Source organism: Spea bombifrons, chromosome 2 (assembly GCF_027358695.1).
Source record: "Spea bombifrons isolate aSpeBom1 chromosome 2, aSpeBom1.2.pri, whole genome shotgun sequence".
Lineage (NCBI taxonomy): Eukaryota > Metazoa > Chordata > Amphibia > Anura > Pelobatidae > Spea > Spea bombifrons.
In genome coordinates, this window is record NC_071088.1 from 20,938,555 (window position 1) to 20,963,033 (window position 24,479).

The following is a 24,479-nucleotide window of genomic DNA, read 5'->3' on the forward strand; positions in this document are numbered from 1 at the left end:
CAAGCTCGGTTACTACCGTGTGGAGCTTCCCGCCACCGTTTGCTGGGACCTTTATCTGGTCACCGTACTCTCAGCAAGAAAAAGGTTAATCTCTCCAACGACACATTGGTACAGTGAGAGAAACTGAAGCGCGTCAGTCCTTTTTTATTCTATTGGTTAATCCTGGAAGCCACGCCCACACTGAACTTCATCTTTGCATGGCGCTCATTATCCCATCCCCGTTAGCCAGCCAGTAGTAACTGATATCAAGGACACGCCCCGTTTGTGGAGACAGTTGGGGGGAAGGAGGTCGGTTATTGAGGATTCGGACTCCGCCTGGTGCTGGTTGTATCTACGTTGTCTCCGGATTGCTTGTTATTGTTTTTTGGGGGAAGGGGAGCTGGAGGGTGGTGGCGGACTTATTACAGCAAGCAAGCACTGAAGCAGGCCACGGCAACGAGCATGGGGAACTGTCATACAGTAGGGCCCAACGAAGCCCTGGTAGTGTCAGGTGAGGAGTGGTAACCGGGGGCTCCGGGTCATTGCCCACCATGAGGGGATGTGAGGGTTCCCGGAAACGGTTATTTCTTGACCCTATGAAACAGGTTGCGCCAAGTAATGCGGTAAATGGTGTTTCCCGCAAACACATACTGAAACTTTTAATTCTATATGCCTGCAGGCAGAAAATGGCTCGTTTAACTCATTGAGGGCCTATAGGTCCGTGCCTTGCGCAGTGTTATCTATTAACCTTCCCTATTCTGCATGGAGAGTTAATGGTTATGTGTGTATTGTAATCATGGTTGTTTACATACTCGTATGTGTGTGTTTGCCATCCTTGTGGGGTGTGTTTGTGTTTCATGGTGTTGCTTTCTGCATCACGAGTTCTGTAAATGAGAATATATAACGTATGTGTATATATATGTATGTAATGTATAAATGTGTGTGGGCATCAGTTATTTTTGGGAGCTCCCTAGCAGCTGGCTGTGCAGGCTGAGCAGTGAGGATCTGCAGGGAGTGGCAGGGCTGGCTCAGTGTTCACTAATCATATTTATTATCTGGAAAATATACTTGAAGACCCTTTAAGTGCCGCTTTGCAAGCGCTGTAATACAGCATTGTGGTAGCACCGATAGATGACAGCCTTCTGATGTGTGTTAGGTGTGGTCTAATGGACAGTGGATACAAAACTCATGCAATGGCAGGTTTGTGTACACAACATGGCATATAGATTTAACTCTTTCTCATACTAAATCAAAGCAAAAGGGGTGAGCCTTGGACAATGTAAGTTTGTGTGTGTTTGTATGTATGTATAATATATATATAATATATTATTATACATGTATGTGAGTAGGGCCCCCCTTGCCTAATGTACCGTTCTAGTTTTGTCATACTGTTTCACTGTGGGTATTGTAAGATGCGCTGCATAATTGGCCTTTTAATAGATCAAAGATAGTAAAATGTCTATATATAACATACATACACAAGCTGCTCATCATTCTCAAATTGAAAACCCTATAGAGACATCTAAATACACATACTGATTTAGATGTATTCATAGTGTATCTGTGTAGGAAACCTGTAACCCACTTATCATAAAAAATATATTTTAGGTCCCACTACTTCACAAGAGGGAAGGTGATTGCTGGGACTGCAGTTTAATAGTATTGGGTTGTAGGGAGACCTCTGGTTTCAGTCTGCTGCAAGCCACCTAGTGACCCTGGGCATGATGCACCATGATCATCCTCCTCGGTACTCTTTTTATGAAGCTTGTGCCCTCCAAGAAACCTATGGACGTGTGCGTGTGATGAGTCTAGAAGAGAGAGGTTGGTCTGTGCTTGGATAACACATTATGGTTTTGACAGCTGTCATTTTCGTTTTAATGTAGTTTTACCACAGTATCATGTGTAGAACTTCAGAGCTACCTTCCGCTTTAGCCTCACCCTTCATCATAAAAGATACAGGCACAAAAATAAAAAATAAAACATAGGAGAATCAAAGTTGTGGAAATAAGGATGATTGTGTTACCTGTGTTGGAGCATCTGGGAGGTGATGATGAAGGGTTGTAGGATGTCCTCACGTAAGATCTTTTATACCTGACTAACATGTTACGCTCTCTATGCCTTCCTTTTAACAGATTTGTATGTAAATGAAGGTACCACCTGATGTCTTTTTGAAGATGTCATATGAATAGATATTTCACGGACTTTTTTAGAACTACTCTATTTTTTTGTCTTGCTGAAAGACATTTTATAAAGCATTTTAGAGACATTCAAATGGGTGAGATTATATGTTCATAAAGTTAGAGAAAGTCCGTTACTCCAATTCCAAGTAAAACCTTAGTTTATAATATTTCTATCCTCGTACCCACTCAGTATTGCATTATTGTTATTTAAACACATTACAAGAATTCTGTTTCCATTTATCTGTTGATGGTATTAGCATTTAAAACCTATGCTGCTGATGATGTTCATAATGGATTGCCCCAGTGAGAAATACCTTCTATCCCGGCGTATAAGACGACTGGGCGCATAAGACGACCCCCAACTTCTCCAGTTAAAATATAGAGTTTGGGCTATACTCGCCAAATAAGACTACCCCTCTACCCAGCATACAACAACCAGCCAATCACGGCAAGCGATGTACTTTACCGGTGATTGGCTGGTTGTTATACAGACATATACATACATACACTGCCCTTACACACACACACACACACACATCTACACATACTAACATACGCCTGTCCATACATACACATTTATACACTGCCCTCACCATACACCCCTGCCTTTACACACACACACATATATATGGTGTGTGTGTGTATATACACCATATACCTACACTGCTCTTACACACACACACACATATACACATACACTGACCATCTCACACCAACATATATACATACACTGCACTCACACCCCTTTCTCCCCATCTCTTACCTTTCTCATCTTCTATCTTCTTTCTTCCATCCAGTTGTGGGAGCGCGAGGTCTGTCATTTCAGACCTCTGCTTTACTGCTCCCTCATCACTACGCGCCGGCAATTGATGCCGAGCGCCGGGACATGACGTCATCCCCGCGCTCAGCATCAATAGCCGTCGCGTAGTGATTAGGGAGCAGGGAAGCCAAGGTCTAAAGTGCCAGACCTCGAGCTCCCTAATGTTGGGCTAGTTAGAGGGAGGTCGTGATCTTGCACCTACCTCGGCGTGGCCCTGAAGACCGGCCCAGGGGAGGCGGCTTCTCCACTCGCCCCTCCCCTAGAGATTCGTGGCTTCGTGCGGGATCCCCGGCTCGGTAAGTAAGTATACCCGGCGTATAAGACGACCCCCGACTTTTGAGAAGATTTTCTCGGGTTAGAAAGTCGTCTTATATGCCGGAATATACGGTATGTTGGAGGGAAATCGTGTGGAAAGGCATTGTGGTAACCGGGACAGAATATATGTGTCAACGCGGTGTGTCGGCAGACTTGTTGAGTTTGTAGAAGTCAAAGGGGAACTCCCACCATTTTAATATTACTGATATCAAAATAAAAATGTCTTAAAGTTGTAGTCTTAGCCCGATTTACACCCTAACTCTGTATCACACTGCCTATGGTAAAGAGTTAGAAGGGCTCAGTCTAAACCACGTAATGAGACATTGTGAGTAATGAGAGTTTGTGGATGAACAGACCTCATTGGCAATGCCAAAAAAGAACCCGCTCAGTGTGTGGAAATTGACAACAAGGGCCGCCTCCAGGTCTGCAGGTAAAACAGGGCTCGACAAATCCCAGGTCGCCATGATAATTTTGTCCTGGCGCCTAGGTGTTTGTGAGCCAAACCGGTGGCCGAAAAACACATTCGGCAAAATGCCCACAGGGGCCGCACTACTCAGCTGTGAGTTGTTCTCAATGTGCAAGCAGCGTCTCTTGTGCTGGCCACAGGAAGCAGGAAACCAGAGGAGTGACATGACTGCTCTGTTCCTCCTCCCAGTGCAGAGAGTTAGAAGCAGCAGGGCCCCTATGGAAGTCTGCGTGTGAGAGAACTGCAGTGCAGGTAAGGGTGTGAAGGAGGGTGTATGAATGAGTGTGTGTGTGTGTGATAGCATGGTTGTGTAAGTGGGGGGAGGGGCATGGTACATGGGGCTCTAAGTGATGTGCAGCATCAATACACAAGGGGGGGGGGGTCAGCAGCAAGCCAAGTTTCAGCATGTACTCCTATCATGCCAAGTCGGCCAGTACATGCTGGAACCTGGGTATGTCTGGGCAGGACTGTGATTGGTGTTAGCAATCAATAACTCGAGATTGAGTGCTGGGGCAAAGTGTGAGAGTGTGGGTGCAGGGCAAGGTGCTGGGGCAAAGTGTGAGTGTAGGGCAAAAAAAGTCCTGGCTCTTAACTTTTTTTAGCTGGGTCCTAGATTTAAAACAAATTTGTCAAGCCCTGAGGTAAAATAAGTTTATTGGAACAAAATGAGATGAAACATTTTCTTTTTTGTCACTACTAACTTACATTACTGTTGACTATGAGGAATGCAGTTGCATAACTGTTGGTGAGCTAAATGTCATGTGTAATAAACCTGTACGCTTTGGAAAATCCCCCTTGTTTATCTGGTCGTACTTCCCTATTGTGAACTGATATAATGGAAGCAAGACATTTTTAAATATTTTACATTTGACCTTGGATAATTAATGAAATTAATGGATATTGGTAACAGAATATATATGCTGATACTCGACCACAATTAGACATCCATAAAGTAAACAGGAGCGCTTGCAGGACTTCATATTAAAGTACAAAAATGTTTATTAATTTGTGTCATATCGACTTTTCGGTCTCCTACCTCATGGTACGTCCTGGTGAAGGTTCTGTGTAGGAGACCGAAACGTTGATATGACCTAAATTAATATTTTTGTACGTTTAATATGAAGTCCTGCGAGTGCGCCTATTGTTAACATGAATGTCTATGTATATATATACCCACCGCTTAATTATTGCTTTCAGATGTCTTAAGCAGGCTCGTTGCCACAGGTGTATAAAATGAAGCACCTAGCCAAGCACTCTGGATTTACAAACATTTGTGAAAAAAGTGAGTCTTCTTGAAGAGCTGCGTGAATTCAGGCATGGTACTGCGATATGATGCCACCTTTGCAATAAGTCAGAGTGGGGTCACTGAGTGTTGAGGTGCATGGTGTGTAAGACGCCAACGCTCTGCTGATTCCATAGCTGGGACGTTCCAAACTTCCACTGGCATTTTATAGCAACATATAAACAGTGCAGCGGAAGCTTCATGGAATGGGTTTCCACGGCCGAGCAGCAGCATACAAGCCTCACATCACCAAGTACAATGTCGGGTGGAGTGCCGCCACCACGGCGCTCTGGAGCAGGGGAAAGGTGTTCTGTGGCGTGAGGAATCGCGCTTCTCTGTTTGGCAGTCTGAAGGGAGAATCACAGTCTGGTGGATTGCAGGAGAATGTTACCTGCTTGACTGTAAGGGGCAGATAATGGTATGGGGCTGTTTTTCAGGGGTTGGACCCCTTACTTCCAGTGAAGGTATTCTGAAGCATTAAGATTTCACAAGACGTTTTGGACAATGCTACGCTTCCCACAGAACCTTATGTGGAAAGAGTTAAAATAACAGAATTTCAAATACCCAAGGAATGGTTTGATGGGGTAAATTGGAGTGGCCGGGTCCAAATATAGGGCATAGGCACAGACTGACCAAATGTGGCGTCTTGGCCCCCAAGCAGCCAAACACAGGCACGGGTGAGATCTCTGTACTCAAGAGATGTTGCCGAACACATGTTGGGGTGTTGTGTGACAGTGACATATATCAGGAATCCATACCTATTGTACAGCGCTATGGAATTTGATGGCGCTATATAAAACAATAAATAATACCTGAAGTTTAATAAATTACTACCACTCATTTTGGCAAAGGTTGGTGGTAGAAACTCATGCATGCAAATACTAGCATTTGAAATACATTGGGGTGTCTAGTTTAAAAAGAAAAATACATGTTTTAATGGGGTAAATTTAATTAGCCGGCTTCAAAGATTGCCCGCTTAGGACATGGGGGCAGTAGGATCGGATGTCAAAGTTCCAAAGTAAAAAGTGCGCACTTCCCAAATGTGGTATTTTACCTCCTGAACAACCTGACAAACCCATGCATTGGGGTATTCCTGTACTCGGGAGATATTGCTGAACACATATTGGGGTCTTGTTTGATGGTGATGGATACCGGGAGCTGTAAATCCATACCATAAAAATGGTAAAAATACCATCATTTGAAATACCTTGGGGTGTCTGGTTTTCAAAAATGCAAAACATAAACTGCATTGGCTGGATTCAAAGATACCCGAAATAACACATGGAACAGAATGACAAGATTTGGAGAAAAAAAATGGTTTTGAAATAGCAGAAACTCTATTTGTACTTATTGCCCAATAACTCGGCGAAAAAACATAAAAACATTGGGTATTTCTAAACTCAGGACAAATAGTAGAATCTATTTAACAGTTTTTTAAAATTAGTTTTATAGGTAAGTAAAATGTTTTTCAAATAAAATGAGTGTTTTTATTTTTTCATTTTTGTGATTTCAGGTACATTGTACTGTAGGTTTAGGGAAGTATTTCTGTACAGTACGAATAGTCTATTTTTTCTTTCCAATTTTAGGTGGCTGCTGTGGCTCTGATACAAAGCAATATGTGTATGGAGGATGGGCTTGGGCATGGTGGTGCATTTCAGACACCCAGAGGTAAGTAAAATGTATGAGTCACCTTTTAGTTTTAGAACTAGGTATAGTGGACATTCCTTTTGCATGTTTGACCTATACATCTCTTTAAAGCTACAATCCAACACAAAACATAAGCGTATTATGAGTTTTAACACAAATACATAGCATTGCAATTTCATAATTGTTTTATATACAGATCATACCAGTCAGTGGTAATATAAGTATCCCTATAACCAGGAAGCAGATTTGTCCATATTGTCACCTTTTAATTTGTTTAGGCTGTTTCAGTACAGCTTCCACTTCTGCTTCATTTAGGGTGAGAATATTGTCTTCTGGTCATTACACACATTGATTTCACGGTGCAAGGTGGCACCTTGAAATAAATCGGAGTCATTGATTCCTTTCTGTTACTTTAACCCTTACATCAACGCACCATATGTGCTGGTCATAGATACGCACCTGACCTGTGGTGGGCATGGTAAGGCGTTGTGTGGACAGGGCCAGTGAACACAGCATGTAAAAAATTATACCTAAACATGGGTTCTATTGGATTTAATCACCACAAGTAAACTACATTTCCATCTAATGCAGCAGATGTTTGCTTTCCTGCGTTTTATTCACCTTTGTAGTGCCATCCTACAGCCGATGGCCTGTTCCACATTTAGCTTTGGGAAGAAAGGTGGATAATAAAACCAAGAGTAAAGCCAAGGTCTTCTGAGGGGTCATGATACATAACTTTGCATGCTCAGCATATTGCTTCACTTCTAATAGTTTACTTCTCTTCTAAGCTTTATGATCTGCTCAGTTTTGTCACAACAACAACTTCACTTGTGAATATTCTTCCACTGCAGAATTCAATTTTAAATGTATACGATAACGTTTAAAAACAGGGAAAGTTAGTTGTTAAAAGGGAATACTAATTTTTGTTTTGGTCATTTTAATATCTTTCAACTCTGCCAATAAATGTGTCATATTTGCCAAATTTGCTACTTTTCAAGTTGGTATCCCTTAACAACGCTATATCAGCAAATATTGCATGCTAAAGTAATTCAGTATGAATTCTTTACTGGTTATAAAACTGCAGCATGCCACAGGGTCCCAAGAAATAAATGGGATTGGTTTATTTGCGAGCCGGTGGTCTCATTCCCCTGAAACTCTCATGAAAGCTAGCATCTCCTGTAATGCTGAAAGTTGGGGTTTGGGATGTTGGAGAATTTCCGAGTACTTCTGTACCTTGGGGTTCCAAATTATATAGATATCTTTATCGAGCAGCTAGAGAGAAATCACACAGGAGTGTATGTATAATAAGATCTGATTTTTATTGCATACAAGCACATATATTTATACCCATCTAAAAAGGGGTTGATACATAACAAACATTTCTTAATAGTCAGCAGTTATTATTATAGGGGCGTATTTAACATATCCCTTACTGAAGCATAAACAGGTTAAACCACAAGTTCTGTCTTACATCATAGGTTCCTGTTTTGCTATATGGAAACTCGCACATAGACAGTCCATACTTTATTTATAAACATCTATATCCGATAGTAGTGTAAGGACCTAAGGTCAATAACATGACTCATATATAGAATACCAGTATTCTTCCACATGCAGGAGGGCAAATGCGTAGAGGGAATTCCGGGGGGGAGTCAGATGCATTCACCCCACCTCTACCAAAAAGATGTCTGTAGATAATCAATGATGTACCTGATACGTGATCAAAAAACAGACTCACTTCGCTGTAGTCGTAGAGTTACTGCAGTAGCAGACTGCTCCGTGACCAAAGCAGTCAACCTACAGCTGATCCCCTGTGCTTCTGTGCATGTGATCGATGCCACAGCCAATCATAGGCACAGCTACAGTCAGATGACAAAGGTAGTGCATATGTGTCTCTGCACTCTGTCTCTGAGATTGAAAGGACCTATCTGTCCTGGAAAAAATAAAATATATACACACACTGGCCACTTTATTAGGTACACCTTGCTAGTACAGTGTTGGACCCCCCGTTTGCCTTCAGAACTGCCTTCATTCTTTGTGGCATACTTTCTACAAGCTGCTGGAGACATTCCTCAGAGATTTTGGTCCATATGGACATGATGGCATCACCTATTTGCTGCACACCCATGATGCGAATCTCCTGTTCCACCACATCCGAAAGGTGCTCTATTTAATTGAGATCTGGTGACTGTGGAGGCCATTGGAGTAAAGTGAACTCATTGTCATGTTCAAGAAACCAGTTTGAGACCATATGACCATGGTGCATTATACCGCTGGAAGTAGCCATCAGAAGATGGCTACGCGGTGGTCATACACTGGGGTGGACATGGTCAGCAACAATAGTCGGCGTTTTCTTCCACACAACTGCCGCTCGCTGGATATTTTCTTCAGACCATTCTGTGTAAACCCCAGAGATGGTTGTGCGTGAAAATCCCAGTAGATCAGCAGTTTCTGAAATACTCAGACCAGCCTGTCTGGCACCAACAACCATGTCACGTTTAAAGTTGCAGCCATGTGATTGGATGATTAGCTATTTGTGTTAACAAGCAATTGAACATGTGTACCTAATAAAGTGTCCAGGGAGTGTATGTGTGTGTACACTAAATGAGAGAGGGAATAGCAGTTAAAGAAAGAAACCACAAAGACACAAATTGCCCTGGTACCATAGCTTAAAAGCACTGGTCTTGATGGGATTAAAGTACATATGATGGATGGATATTTTTTTTTCCCCTAGAGGCCAGAGATTTTATGGCCATTGCTGTGTTCTCTTCATTAAATAAAAGGAGTCTTCACAATGAACTTTTTTTCTGTCTTTATCTCTGATATCCGTACTTTTATTTTTTCTGTCTTTCTTGATATCCCTGACTTAATCCTGTCTGTTACATGTGAGGAATTAAGGAATCAACATTAAGTAAGTAGTGTGATCTATCTCCCTTCCCTAGTAAGCTGTATTGAGCAAAGTTGGGGGGGTCATAAAATAACCCCCCCCTGGGAATTTTATTTCATAGCATTTTATGCAAGCTGGCACCTATATGAAACATTGCACTTCATGTCTGTTAAGTATTGAATTCTTTAGAATCTCTTGTCAGATTAAGCTCCAGTATGTTTTAGCATTAAAGGAACTGTTGGTATAGTAGAAAATTATTTACTAACGTTTAAACCTTTCCTTAGCTAAGCTTAGCATTTTTACAAGGGACATTGTTATTTACCTTGACCTTACCCCTTGCTCCTCCTGACATCCCTAACTTTCTCATAGGGTTAGAGTGCCAGGAGTAGCCTAATGAGTATATGATTGGGATGTGGATGCTAGGTGCTGCGGTCTCGTAGCTGTCAGGAGGTAAACAACTTGCTTCGCCTGGAGACAAAAGGACAGTGCAGCTGATAACTAACTGGAAAATAAGTAGACGTGACAGTCCAATTAAATATTGACAGGTACACTTTGACCAGCTCTGGTAAATCTGTATAATAATATTTTAATTTTCCTGGCATAGTTAAATGAGTACACAAGAAGACCATCAGGCAAAAAGCCCCTTTGACTCCCCCACACATTTACGTACCTCATCAGGCCAGTGTCTATTTTGCCCATCTGTCACACACTGGCATTTCTATATTGACTGCAGGCACCTCAGGTGACACAAAGACAGGCCTTGACTACTTCGAACCACTGTCCTACTTGTTCTAACATTATGGTTTCATGGTTGTTATAGCAATGTTTGATCCCTTTAATAATCTATAGCAATCTGAATAGAGTAGCAATTTATTGTTTTGGTATCGTTCTGTTATCTAGTCTAATCTGTCATTGTACTCCTTTCAAGTCTGATAGTAGAGGTTCTGCAATGATATTGTATTTTTTTCACCCCTTTGTCTTTACAGAGCACTTAACTTTGATGCATAGTGTGGCTTCCTCTTCACAACATTGTTAAACATGCCTGCCTCTTTACTTTTAAACATTATTTTTGCAATTTGATTTTTATTATGATTTTATTTAATTTTGTTGAACCCAATTGGAAATGAGACCCTGTAAATAATCCCCTCGTCGGCTGTCTCCTGATCTTGTGTTCATTTTCCTGGGAGCTCATAATTATACCTCTTTTAATTATACCTTGTTTGGTTCGCAAAGTGATCCCGCTTGGCCAACGGCATGCAATCCTGTGAAACAAGCTTAGGACGCCAGCGTACTAGATAAGCTTTATTATTATTATCTTTTATTTATATAGCGCCAACAATTTACGCAGCGCTTAATACAATACATAAATTCAAGGTGTCTGACAAGACTAGAGTTGACAGACTAAGACAAGCTGATACATTAGGTGTAGAGAGCCCTCCTCGCAAACGTACAACCTTGAGGCTTTAATCAATATGTCGATTAACATTGACTACAGTTCATGAAGTTTATCCCTGCAGTGGAAGAAATTTCTTTTCACGTTTTCTGTGAATGGTTTAGCATCACATGTAACTTCACATATAACTGGTAAATGTAAAAAGACACATTTTCCCTATCTCTGCTTTATTATTCTTTTGAACTCTATTTAACCACAATACAGTTTTCAGCTTGGATTTGAACATTTGACAGAAATAAATGCAAAATGTCAAAAGAATACAATCTTCTCTTAAATATGCAAAACAAATGCGTCCTTCCAGCTTTATGCTTACGCTAGGGATCATCTAAGCATATATGAGCAGTTCACCCGGTTGCTGTACCTATCCTTCTCTGTTTGTGAATATCCTGCACGTCTAACACTCTAAAATGTGAATCTTTACACACATGGCTATTTTCCATGGTGATTCTGTTTAACTTTGTGTGTTTGATGTCCCCCTTCCCCTTTCTAACGCTGCTCAGCCTGTCACTTGAGATTATGACCATCCTCTGTCGCTGCGAGAATATTGAGACGGCGGAGGGCGTACCTCTGTACGTGACGGGGGTTGCACAGGTAATAAACTACCAGCTTCCTAACACCGCTCTTCCCATTCCTTCTTCCCTTGTTCTGGTATCTACAGCTAGAGTGGCAAGAGGAATCTTCACTAACACTTTTTTCTTTAACAATCTTTGACCCAATGTTTAACTCGTTTCGGCTTTCTTCCATTTTACTCCTTCTCTTCAGTTCAACCAGGAGTCACATTTGAATGTAATGTGAAGCTTTTATAAATCAGTAATACACATGAGCTCTCTGAGTAGCGACCTATGGGGACGGTCTTTCCTGATGGCAATAGTAGATTTGTAATCATGTGTATCTTTACAAAAATGTAACAGTCATTTTTAAGCAATGATTGTTTCATATTGGTGCCAGTTTGCATATGATGGTGTATTTTCATCTGCTGTGTTCTCCCAAAACATCTGTGGTATTTTTACATATTTACCCCCTTAGTTGTATTAAAACATTGTGCAAAAACATGATCTGACTACTTTTTAACGATTGCATTACAGTTAGGAGATAAGAAAATTACTTTAAAGGCATTTTTGAATGACATTTTTTCCCTGGCTAACACAGTGCAACTATATACCAGTTATTCCCAAATACACTTCTGGTGTGCCCTGGATTTATTTTCCTTGTATTTTTTTATTTATTTGTTTTTTTTCCCTTTTTAATTAATGCAACCTTTGTTTTAAAAAAAAAAAAAAAAAAAAAAGTTATTGTAATATACATAGAATTCATAACTCTTTTCATTGGAGTCCTGGTTAGTATTTTTGTTGTGCCATTTTATTTGTTTGGTCTTTTTTAGAATTTAGTTCCAATTACATCCATTCCTCTTCAGTTATGACTTCTTTGTATTTTTATACCTGTAAACTTTATAGATACATCGACATCTGATTTTATGCAGCAGTAATTTTCTTTTATAATGAACATTAATTACACATTAATGTAGAACTACAGTTGGAGGGAAGAAGTGATATAGCGCATGTTTGTGCAACAGCTTTCTGTGCTTCTCTAATGAATAGAAAACTGACCAAAATGGCACAAACACACTGAACCCTCTTAACCACCCAGGCCGCGCTGATAAATGCTTAAATTCAAACACATGCCACTCTCAGACTCACTGGCATACATTTAAACACAAAAATATGCCTGCACTCAACGTGCTGCTTTTAGTCCAGAATGTGTAAGATGAATGAATGTGTTTTAACAGCAGGGAATGTAAACAAGAACGCAAGCAATGTAAACTTGTAGGTCCCTTATGTTTACACATGCCTGCTGCTATACTTTCAGCGCATTACATTATAATGTGCATCTTTACTGTGCATGATGCACAGTCATCTATATAATCCTGGACGCTTGTTAAATACACACACTTGTTAAGGGGTTTGGGGGTAACTTACAAATGTCCTCGTTCTTGAATGAAAAGCATTTAAATGATAGTGTGTGTGTGTGTGTGTGTGTGTGTGTGTGTGTGTGTGTGTGTGTGTGTGTGTGTGTATATATGTGTTTATATAAATCTCCTGTAACTGGTTTTAAAATATCTGGTAAGGTGACTTCAAGTTGACCAAAAAGCTGCAATTACCGTATTTGCTCGATTATAAGACGACCCCGATTATAAGACGACCCCCCAAAATCAAAATATTAATTTAGGAAAAAAACAAAAAGCCTGAATATAAGACGACCCTATAGGAAAAAAAGTTTTACCAGTAAATATTAATTCATGTAAATATATTTTTTAAATTTCCTTTTATTTGCCAACCTGCCCCCCCCCAGTTATGCCACTCTGCCCCCAGAAATGCTTTATACCCCCCCTATTTGCCACTCTGCCCCATGATATGCCTTATACCCCTATATGCCACTCTGGCATATAGGGGGTTAAAAGGCATATCATGGGGCTGAGTGGCATATAGGGGGTTAAAATGCATTTCTGGAGGTCCAGAAATGCATTTTAACCCCCTATATGCCACTCAGCCCCATGATATGCCTTTTAACCCAGCATGTACTGGCTGCCTTGGCCATGCTGGAAACTGGGGATGATAGTAGTGGGATTACAGCCTCCCTATGCCATGCTACAACCCCCACCCCCCTTACACATCCATGCTATCACACACAAACACACATTCACAAACATTTAAATACTCATTCATTCCATTAATCACACATACTTCACACATTAATCACACATACTTACCCAAAAACCCTCCCCCACCCCCTTACCTGAACTGCAGATCTCTCACTCGAAGACTTCTGCAGGGGACCGGCTGTACCAGCAACTTCTCTGGCCCCGCCCCCAGAGGAGGGAGGGGGAGATAGAGTTCTGTGAGAAAGCTACAAGCTTCCTGTCCTCCTGCTTCTAACGGAAGAGACCATGCTCGCGACCGGTAAGCAGCATGGCCCCAGCCATTTTTTTGGGGTCTGATTAGAAGACGACCCCGATTATAAGACGAGGGGTATTTTTCAGAGCATTTGCTCTGGAAAAAACCTCGTCTTATAATCGAGCAAATACGGTAAATGTGGCACAGCATAGTGATGTCCATAAAGAAATCTTGTTGGTTTTAGAGCTATACATTATCCTGAATCCATAGCCCCTATGTTTGTTTTTTTTATGTATTAATCATCCCGTAAACAAGTGGGTTTTTTTGATGGGGGGGGGTTATGTACCTTTTGTCAGCACGTGAGCTGGGTTTATGATTATGGCTATACAAGGCTTAGCTTCTGTTGGATAAAGTATGGGGACTGTTTAACAAGCATTAACACCCAAGTCTCAGGAGGAGCTAGGAAGAACTCTGTGTGTTTATAGGGGGAGAAGCATTGTTAAATAAACCAGTGTAATGCACATCAAATACTTAAACTCATCCATAAATTCTTTGTCCATAGTTTATATACACAAGATGTAGTGTACTGGCCATTAATTGTGCACTGGTCATTAAAAGTTGGTAGAGGGCCACAGAGAATCAAAAGATGCTCCTCATGAGGGCTTTGAGAGCCTGCATAGGAGCCAAACTGATTCACCCTCCTATGCATTGGGGACCCATATCTTTGAGTTCTTCAGTTGTTTCCAACTCGAATTTGCATAGGCCCATGCAGATATAATGATCACCGATTTTATATGCAAACTGGAATTAATCTGAACAAAAAATGTGAAAGTCCGTTCCACCTCCTTTGCTAATTTTAGTGCAGCGTAGATCCTAGTACTATTGAATGTCCAACGTTCTCTTAGAAATAATTAATCATCAATAATCATCCAGGCAGTGCGTAATTGGCATTTCAAAAAATAACATGACCTATGCAAACAATTTGGATGGGTTCTTTCCGTAAACCTCATGAAATGTATTTGTGATAAGACAGAAAATATACGCTCACCTCAAAGGCACTACTTGAACTGTAGGTTACTAATAATAAAACTTATGTTTGTTAGTATAGTATATACAATAAATTGCCAACTGATCCTGTTTTACATGAAATACTCAATTCTTAAGTTCTGCGTTGAAGAAAATGTTTGTTGCTAATTAATAATAATTAAAAAAAAAAAAAAAAAAAAGCACTGACCTGAGCTGATCATTGCATGAAATGTGACTTCTGGTCTGACCTGGGGTATGTGGGATGTTTTAAAGCTGGTACTTGAAACCTGGAAATGTGCAAATATGTTACCTTTTTTGGCAGGATTTCCCTAGAAATAATGACGTTACAACCCAAGTGCGAGGACGTTGAGACGGCTGAGGGGGTAGCTTTAACTGTCACGGGTGTGGCACAGGTATAGTAACTTGCAGCACATCATTTTCGGAATGCGTATCCATGGAAACGGTAATCATGATCCCTAGGCGGTCTGCACCAAGCTCACGAATGCTGCACCAAGCTCACGAATGCTGCGGCCCTAAATATACACAGATTAGCCATAACATTATGACCACCTGCCTAATATTGGGTAGGTCTCCCTCTTTGCAGCCAAAACAGCCCTGGCCCATTGAGGCATGGACTCCACTAGACCTCTGAAGGTGTGCTATGGTATCTGGCACGACAACGTTAGCAGCAGATCCTTTAAGTCCTGTAACTTGCAAGGTGAGGCCTCCATGGATTGGACTTGTTTGTCCAGCACATTTTACAGATGCTCGATTGGATTGAGACTTGGGGAATTTGGAGGCCAGGTCAACACCTTGAACTTGTTATGTTCCTCAAACCATTCCTGAACCATTTTTGCTTTGTGGCAGAGCACATTATCCTGCTGAAAGAGACCAATGCCTTCAGGGAATACTGTGTCCATTAAAGGGTGTACATGGTCTGTGACAATGCTTAGGTGGTATGTGTCAAAGTAACATCCACATGAATGGCAGGACCCGTGTTTTCCCATCAGAACATTGCCCAAAGCATCATGCTGCCTCCACCAGCTTACCTTCTCATAAGCCGGCCATCCACGTGATGTAAAAGAACGTGATTCATCAGGCCAGGCCACTTTCTTCCACTGCTCCATGGTCCAGTTCTTATGCTCATTTGCCCATTGTGGGCACTTTCGGCAGTGGACAGGGGTCAGCATGGGCACCTTTACTGGTCTGCGGCTACGCAGCCCCATACGCAACAAACTGCGATACGTTGCGTGTTCTGACACCTTTTGTATCAGAACCAGTATTAACTTTTTTCACCAATTTGAGCTACAGTAGGTTGTCTGTTGGATTTGACCATACGGGCAAGCCTTCACCCCCACCCCCTCTTGGCTTGGCTGCCCATGACCCTGACCCCGCTTCACCACTTTTCCTTCCTTTGACAGCTTTTGATAGGTACTGATCACTGCAGACCAGGAACGCCCAACAAGAGCTGAATTTTTGGAGATGCTCTAGCCGTCACAATTTGGCTCTTGTCCACGTCGCTCAGATCCTTACGCTTGCCCTTTTTTTTTTTTTTTTTTTTTTTTTTTTTCTAACACATCAACTTTGAGGGCGAAATGTTCGCTTGCTGCCTAATATATCCCACCCACTGACAGGTGCCACGATAACAAGATAATCTGTGTTATTCACCTCACCCATCAGTGGTCATAATGTTATGGCTGATCGGTGTATCTTGACTTGTGCAGTAACAGACGTTATATGATAGCATGCTTGTATGAAAGCAGTTATTACCAAATGACGGAGATGTCTTCATGTAAAAAAAAAAAAAAAAAAAAAAAAGTTACATGTGACAGATGAGTATTGCATGGCACTGTAAAGTCTCTGTGTTCAGTGCAGTTAGTAACATATTAACAAAATCTAATTGTGACCCGTTTTCTTATAACCATATGTGCATTTTTAAAAACATTAAGTTGGAAGCGCATTCCGGATAATGTGGTGTTGAAAAACTATGGAAACCGCTTAAAAAGAAAAAAAAATGTACACCTGTTTTACATTTTTTTTTTTTTCCTGATTTATGGTCTTGTCTCTGAATGTTTAATACAGGACAAGTTACAGTATGTTTGGAAGACCTTGTTGAATTAAGTCCAGTCCATGTAGTGCTCTGTTAATGCAAAGTTTTATTACAGCCGGTCCTGTGAGTGTGACAGATGATGGAGGCTATTGTACGCAGCTGATATTTTGTGTTGATCAAAGTTAACCCACATGTTGTCTACTTGATTAATAGGGGAGGCAGGTGTCTGGGTTTACAATCCCTGGTAGTCTGGTGGGAGATCTTTACTGACTGGCCTGTTTTTGTCTAGTTATCATGTTATACCCAACTGTCTGTATAGGTGGGGAAGAGTTTGGAGGAACAAGCTAGGTTTCTTCTGTGTTCCCTGGAGATGTAGAATGGCCAGGTGCCTGGGGCTCAGTTCCTAATCTGCCACACTCACCAGCATCCACTTAACGAGACCAGTGGGATCTGGTGTCTTGTACTGAAAACCCAATGCATTGAGACAAACAAATTGACCAATATTGCCTCGTAATGATTGAAGAGGTTTATACCTTATACAGGTCTATACTCTGCTTCTAGTGCTGCAGTTTTGGTAAAATGTAAGATTACTGGAAGTTCTCATCTTCCTTTATTTATTCCCATGACTAGAAGTTTGAATTTCCTGTAGAGATGATGTTATATATATTGGGAATGCAATGTTTTGTGTTTTATTCATATATTAAAATAACTTCAGCTTTTTTCCCCACCAAAGGGGAAGAAATAACCGCACAAAACCTTTGACCGGTTAAACGTATAGCTCCCATTCATGCAATAAAACTGTGTGGTTCACTAATACACATTTATTGCATATTTTTTGACCTGTGAGCACCGTTAAGTTTATTACACTTCCCTGTAAACTACGGTCTGGAAAAGTGATATATCTGCTTAAATAATAAGTGAGCTTGACTGTATTTATGATCTTGCTGTCCTGTCATGCTTGCTCTACAATATGATGTATCTTGCGATATAGCTAATCGATAATCAATTTTTTTCTTTCAAGGTGAAAATCATGACAGAGAGAGAACTCCTGGCTGTGGCTTGCGAGCAGTTTTTGGGGAAAAATGCCCATGAAATAAAGAATGTTGTTCTCCAGACCCTGGAGGGCCATTTGCGGTCTATTCTAGGTATATAGTATATTATATAGTATATTTGTATGAGCTCAAATTTAAAACTGTTACTAGAACTGTACACCAGATCAGATTTTACCTACCAAGCAGTTAACACATTGTTTAGCAGCTTTAAAGGGGTATTATATCTACCACGACACTCAATCCTTTCAATACGATGGAAATCCTCTAGCATACAACATACTTCTATACTTCTATACTATGTGAGAGGTCCTTTTTACTTTGTTTTAATAATGTTCTTTGCGTTAAGTAACAAGGTGAACGGTACACATTTTGAAACCTATTCCGCGTTTGTTTGCAGCTTTATTCACAAATGTGTGAGTTATATGTTGTTTACTCTGGTGCAATGTAACCTTATTTTGTGAGTGCAGTATTTCCTCTGACCTTACTACCCCTGACAGCCTTCGTAACCGTCACCAGGAAACGCGAGTCAAGCTTATAGTTTTTGTTAAAAAAAAAAAAAAAAAAAATGTCCTTGTTATCAGATCTTCTTACGTAGTCAAACTATATTTCAATCCAAGGGCAGCACATAATGTGAACATCCGCTCTATATGTTGGCTCTTGTTGTTTTCGGTGGATCCACAGCTTTGAATACGTTTTATTTTGAGAGGTCCTTGTGATTTTCTTTACACTTAAAACAAACCAAAAAAATGTATTTTGATCATTTACATAGTTGTTTTTTTTTTTTTTGTGTACAGACCTTTTATATTATGTGAATGTTGAAAATCTTTTATGCAGGTACCCTGACAGTGGAGCAGATTTATCAGGACCGGGATCAGTTTGCCAAGCTGGTGCGGGAGGTGGCAGCTCCTGATGTTGGTCGGATGGGAATAGAGATCCTAAGCTTTACCATAAAGGTAAAATGTAACATACTTTAGAACTAGTTGAAATTATGACTGACTTCTACCTTACCAGCTATAAGAACTGTATAGAAAAAGTATGACCACAAGTATATATTTAGAGGGTGTTTCCATATTATGCAGAAATATGGCCTTTCTCTATAAGCCATCCTACAGATGAGTTTCTTAGACTGAAGGGTATGAAAATGTAGTGAAAGAGGTAAAAGAAGCCATGGAGTCCCCACAAGGTAACCTAAAAAGTGACAGACTGCACAGGAAAAAAAAAAGTAAATTTAAACCAGAGGACACCTTGATTTGTTTTAGGATTTGCTGTTTATTACGAAAACCACAAACGTTTACAGCATAGGAAGCAGCTTCGATAATGTCTGCCAACCAGCTGTAGAAATGAGAACAGGCAGATGTAAAAGATCGTATACAATAAGCATTTACTTTCAGCCTGATGCGAGTCTTACTGGTAACCACCATCAAGATGTACTGAACTTTTTATTTTTGTTTGTTCTCACATAGGATGTGTACGACAAGGTGGAATATCTGAGCTCCCTCGGGAAGACGCAAACGGCTGTTGTTCAGAGAGATGCTGACATTGGTGTGGCTGAAGCAGAGCGTGACGCGGGCATACGGGTATGTAATAGAGTACAGAATCTGTATAATATGCTATGGTGATCGCATATGTTAGGTACGGAGGTGTTATCATATCTTTTCCTTCATCGTACAGGAAGCATTGTGCAAGAGAGAAATGCTTGATGTGAAATATCTTGCTGACACTAAAATGGCTGACTCCAAGAGGGCCTATGAACTGCAAAAGGCAGCGTTCAGCCAGGAAGTAAACACAAAGGTAAACGCTCTCTGACTGGGAACATGTTTTGCTTCAGGTAGTCTGAAAATCATATTATGCACATTTGATCTGAGCATTTTGTTGAAGGCAGTGGGGAGCCGCTATAGTATGTACATCCGTTTACCCTACAGCAGCCCTGGAAAGGCAGCCTTCGCTGTACATCTAAAGAAGCAGGTGGGGGGGGGCATTACATACTTCACTGCGCTGCAGAGATATAGCGGCCTGATGGTGCTGATTGCCACCTGAAAAGCGTTGAATTAGCTGCATCAAAGTACGGTATTGGCTTGAATATAGGCCGCACCCTAAAAGTTTGGTGCCATTTTTTAAAGAAAAAATACACGAGTGGAATGGTAAAACAGTATTGTATCTAATACACAAGAATACATGTATTTTAATATTTTTGATTTTTAATATTTTTGATATCTATTATGTAGTCAGCATATGTTATATACAAACAGAAAACCAATAGACATTTTAAGGTCCCCCTTAATTCATAATGCACCTTACTTATAGATATGCCCCTCTGCCCCCAAGATATGCTTTATGCCCCCTAGAAATGCCACTGCTCCCTAGATACGCTGCCAGTACTTCCACCGGGGCTTCTATGACGGAGAAGCACCGGTGAAAGTGCCGGCAGCGGAGGTTGTCTGAGCGCATCGCCCAGACATCCACCAGCTGCCGGAGAGAAGGATCCAGGTACCCCGAAGCGCTGTGGGGGATCTGGATCCTAACCCTGCTAAATGAAAAAAAAAAAAAAAACACCAACCAACAACCGCATGTCCCGGGCGTTGGGCGATATGAATTGCGCATCCCTGCGCTAAACCCTGAATATAGGCCGTGCCCCCACTTTAAGTCCTTAAGTCCACTTTAAGGGGGAGTGCGGTCTATATTCGGGCCAATATGGGAAATCAAATATGAATCTTTGTTAAAGGTTCATATTTGATTAGAAACTCAAAGCCTTGCAGGGCATATATCTGCACACCTCATATAGAATTTAATACTATATGATGTGTATGTGATTAACTGCATGATTCTTGGTTAAGGTAGGCTTTGGTTCTTAAAATTGGCTTTTACCTATTTCCCCCTTGTTTAGAAAGCAGAGGCCCAGCTGGCTTACGAACTGCAAGCAGCTAAAGAACAGCAGAAGATTCGTCAGGAGGAGATTGAGATTGAAGTGGTGCAGCGTAAGAAGCAGATCGACATCGAGGAGAAGGAGGTTGTCCGTACAGATAAGGAGCTGATTGCTACCGTCCGTAGACCAGCTGAAGCCGAGGCCTACAGGATGCAACAGATTGCTGAGGGACAGAAGTAAGCCTTACAGATAACAGAACACATTTCTGAGGCTTATTGGAACACCAATCCAATATGAAAAATCCAGATGCCCTGTGTGAGCAACCATTTGTTGCCCGTTTGCTTGCTTTTTAAGGTGTTCTTTACAGCAGTGGGTTGCATATTAACTAAAGTATTTAACTGGATGTATAATGCATCTGACTTTTATTGGCTAGTGAATTCTAGCTAATGTTTGCTCGGGCATAGCAGCTTGATGCTTGTCTTGGCAGGAGGGAATACGCTTCCCATATACGTGTGCCCTGTGGCATTTATTCCTTGCATAATGCTGCAGGGATATAGAAAGTAAAAGACTGATTCATCAAATCAGCCGCCACTCTTACTGTTACTGATTTGTATCCTGTTGTGTGTTTCTATATCCTCTTTATTCCAAAAGAGAAACACAGAAAGTGTTGGCAGATAAGAACCATGCGGCCCATCTAGTCTGCCCATATTCTGAATACTTTCCTTAGTCCCTGGCCTTTTCTCATCTAGGATAGCCTTGCCCCATGCATGCTTAAACTCCTTCACCGTGTTAACCTCTGCCACTTCTGCTTGTTGTAGTAGTGCTTTTCTTTATTGTGTTAGAAACACGGAAATGTCTGTCTCTTTATGTCAAATACTAAAGCCTTTAGATTTAGATTGGCCAATAAACTAATCCAAGCTCTGGACATTCTCTAGATTGTTCCCAAAGAGGAAACCATTGTATGAGATTGACCTCTCTCAACCACACAACCATACCCATGCCTCTCTTTCTCACCCTGAATGCATACAATATTACTCAACCACTCAAACATGATTCTTGGACGCAGCAGCATGCATGGTTCAAGCTTCTGTTTTAGTTGAGCGAGTTAATGTGAGGACTTGTTGTGTGTCCCTACTGAGTGCCCACTTCCTGGAGTAATGCTTAATTGCAAGACTTTTGCTTTTATGACGCCATTATCCGGCATTGTAATCATTTGTTGCATTTCATTATCTCCCTGCTGTTCAAAATTCACTATCCTTGTGCAACATTTTTACTACCAGATGGGTCGTTTAGCTGTAATTTCACGGTTTACTGTTGTGTATTCTGGTTGTAATTACACAGCATGGCTGGCATCCCCATAGTAATAATATAGTTTACGCAATCTCCTATATTTACAAGAAGAGCATTCCTTCTCAGTCTAAAATGGCTGTGTTTCAGAACATACTGCACATCTGAGTTTGAAGTGTGCTTTTGCTTTGTGGTTATATTATGGCGCAAGCCGATCATTTCAGCAGTCTGGGAGACCATGCTTCTAGATTAGGGTTTCCAGCTTGTGGTTTGATAAACTGGAGCCGTGCCAGTATTGTTACCACTGGCCAATCTCGGAAACAGGAACTTGCTTATAACTGTCAGTTGTGTATTTGGCAAATTCATTTTGTATAGTGAATACATGGGAAAGAGACTTTATCACTAAATATATAAACATTGACTTTTCCTTTTTTTCCAGGGTGCAACAAGTGCTCATAGCTCAAGCTGAGGGAGAAAAAATTCGCAAAGTAGGTGAAGCCGAAGCATCTGTGATTGAAGCCATAGGAAAAGCTGAAGCTGAGAAAATGAAGTTAAAAGCAGCTGCCTATCAACAGTACGGGGAAGCTGCCAAAATGGCGCTGGTCTTGGATTGTCTGCCTCAGGTAGTGTTTCATTATTAATAATAATTAAACCACCTTTTTGGAATTAAAGGTGTATATGCGCCTCACTTCATTCTGTTTTGTCACTGTACTGTAATTTTCACATACCCCTTATATAATTCTCCAGATTGCTGCCAAAGTATCAGCACCTCTTGCAAAAGTGGATGAAATTGTTATTCTAAGCGGAGACAACAGTAAGATTACTGGGGAAATGAACCGATTGCTGGCTGAGGTCCCGGCTTCTGTGCAAGCACTCACCGGGGTGGATCTGACCAAGGTTAGTTTCTGTCTGGTACATGTTTGGTTCCAGGGCTTGCATAGATGTGTACATAGCTGTCTTACGTTGCTATATTGGTGAGAGAATGATGATTTACACTAATGCTTGAGTTTGATCTTCTATTTATCTGGAACTATTTGTATGCAATATGTAAAGTGACATTATTTAGAATTCAGTTCAACTCTGTGCTGCTTAATAATTCTGTATTATTAAATCAGATTTTCACTTGTGTTTTCTTGCAGATACCACTGATCCAGAAAGCCACGGGACTCTGTTCATAACGAGTAGGACAACACTCGCCTCATATGCACTCTGGAGTCAATTGCCTTTGGGACTCTGTTTTATACAGAATACAATCATTTCTGTTAAAATATCTGGTGCCTTATGTTAGGACCAGACACACAACTCACCATATCACTTGTTTTTTTAATTTTATATTTAGAAATTCTAATGTACTGCATTTTTTTTATTTTCTTGTGATTTCATTTTTTCACACGGTAGGAATCTATTTGTGAGGCAGAATTTTGGTTTGGCCGGAGTTACAGCCTCTGTGCCTTCAGCTGATCTGCCTTCCTTATGCTGTCATAGCTGCCAAAATGCTGCTTTTAACTTTGAAATGCAAAAGTCCCCAACGTGTTCCTACACTGGACTTGACCTGAGAGCTCAAGTGTGTTTGCTGTTGTGTTTGGAAGCTCCATGTTCATTAATCACACTTGTGCATTGCCAAATATTAACCACCAGAACTTGGCTTGGGGTACGGTGCAGGACATAATTGCATGTGCTTGTGACTTTGTTTTTCTCATGTTGCTTAGATTACAATTTACTAGCTGTCTTGTAGGTCCATGGCTGACCCTTTAAAAAACGCTTGTATCCTGAAGACACGCTTTGCCTTCAGCTTGTTCTCCAGCGCTGGTCCTGCCACCAAAGCTTCCAGGTGTGAACATGCCCCTCATACATCACATTTTTATACTGTGTTTTATTTCTATCTTTGGCTTAATCTGATACGCACTTGAGGAGTGAAAAACAAATTGCAAAGCATTCCTAACCTCTCTGACAATGTTATGGTGATGACGGTCTTTCCTTACTACGCACACCTGCCTCGTTGCTGAAGGACTGCTTGGTTTCCTGTTTCAGATACATCTGGGTCAGGTTGGCATTATTGTGGTTATATTGTATTTCCTATCATTTTTCTTACTGTTTTAGTTTTTAAGTATGTTAGGAAGAAGCACCATATACATTCTAATTCGATGTGTTAGTCAGCCCTTTGCTAGTTGAGTAAATAGACAAATAGGAAAATGTGCTTCCCCTATTTCGTTTCTTAATGTACGACCTTGAGTGCCCCAAACATGATTTTTTTGTTTTTTTGGAGGGGGGGGGGTCTACA

The 24,479-nt window shown here is 40.9% G+C and overlaps 1 protein-coding gene across 2 annotated transcripts; it reads left to right on the plus strand.

The window, feature by feature from the left end:
* Positions 1-314: 314 nt before the first annotated feature.
* Positions 315-23,692, plus strand: FLOT2 (flotillin 2). Of its 2 annotated transcripts, none has more exons than XM_053457064.1 (11): positions 315-490; positions 6,629-6,710; positions 11,530-11,620; positions 18,018-18,141; positions 18,883-19,001; positions 19,512-19,625; positions 19,720-19,839; positions 20,933-21,147; positions 22,638-22,821; positions 22,946-23,095; positions 23,338-23,692. In XM_053457064.1, the coding sequence occupies exons 1-11, from the start codon at positions 442-444 to the stop codon at positions 23,374-23,376; spliced, it is 1,287 nt and encodes a 428-aa protein (XP_053313039.1). In that variant the 5' UTR covers positions 315-441; the 3' UTR covers positions 23,377-23,692. The 2 variants fall into 2 exon arrangements, with proteins under 2 accessions (XP_053313039.1, XP_053313038.1); XM_053457063.1 differs by lacking the exon at positions 11,530-11,620 and adding an exon at positions 15,269-15,359 and having other exon boundaries at positions 316-490.
* Positions 23,693-24,479: the final 787 nt, after the last annotated feature.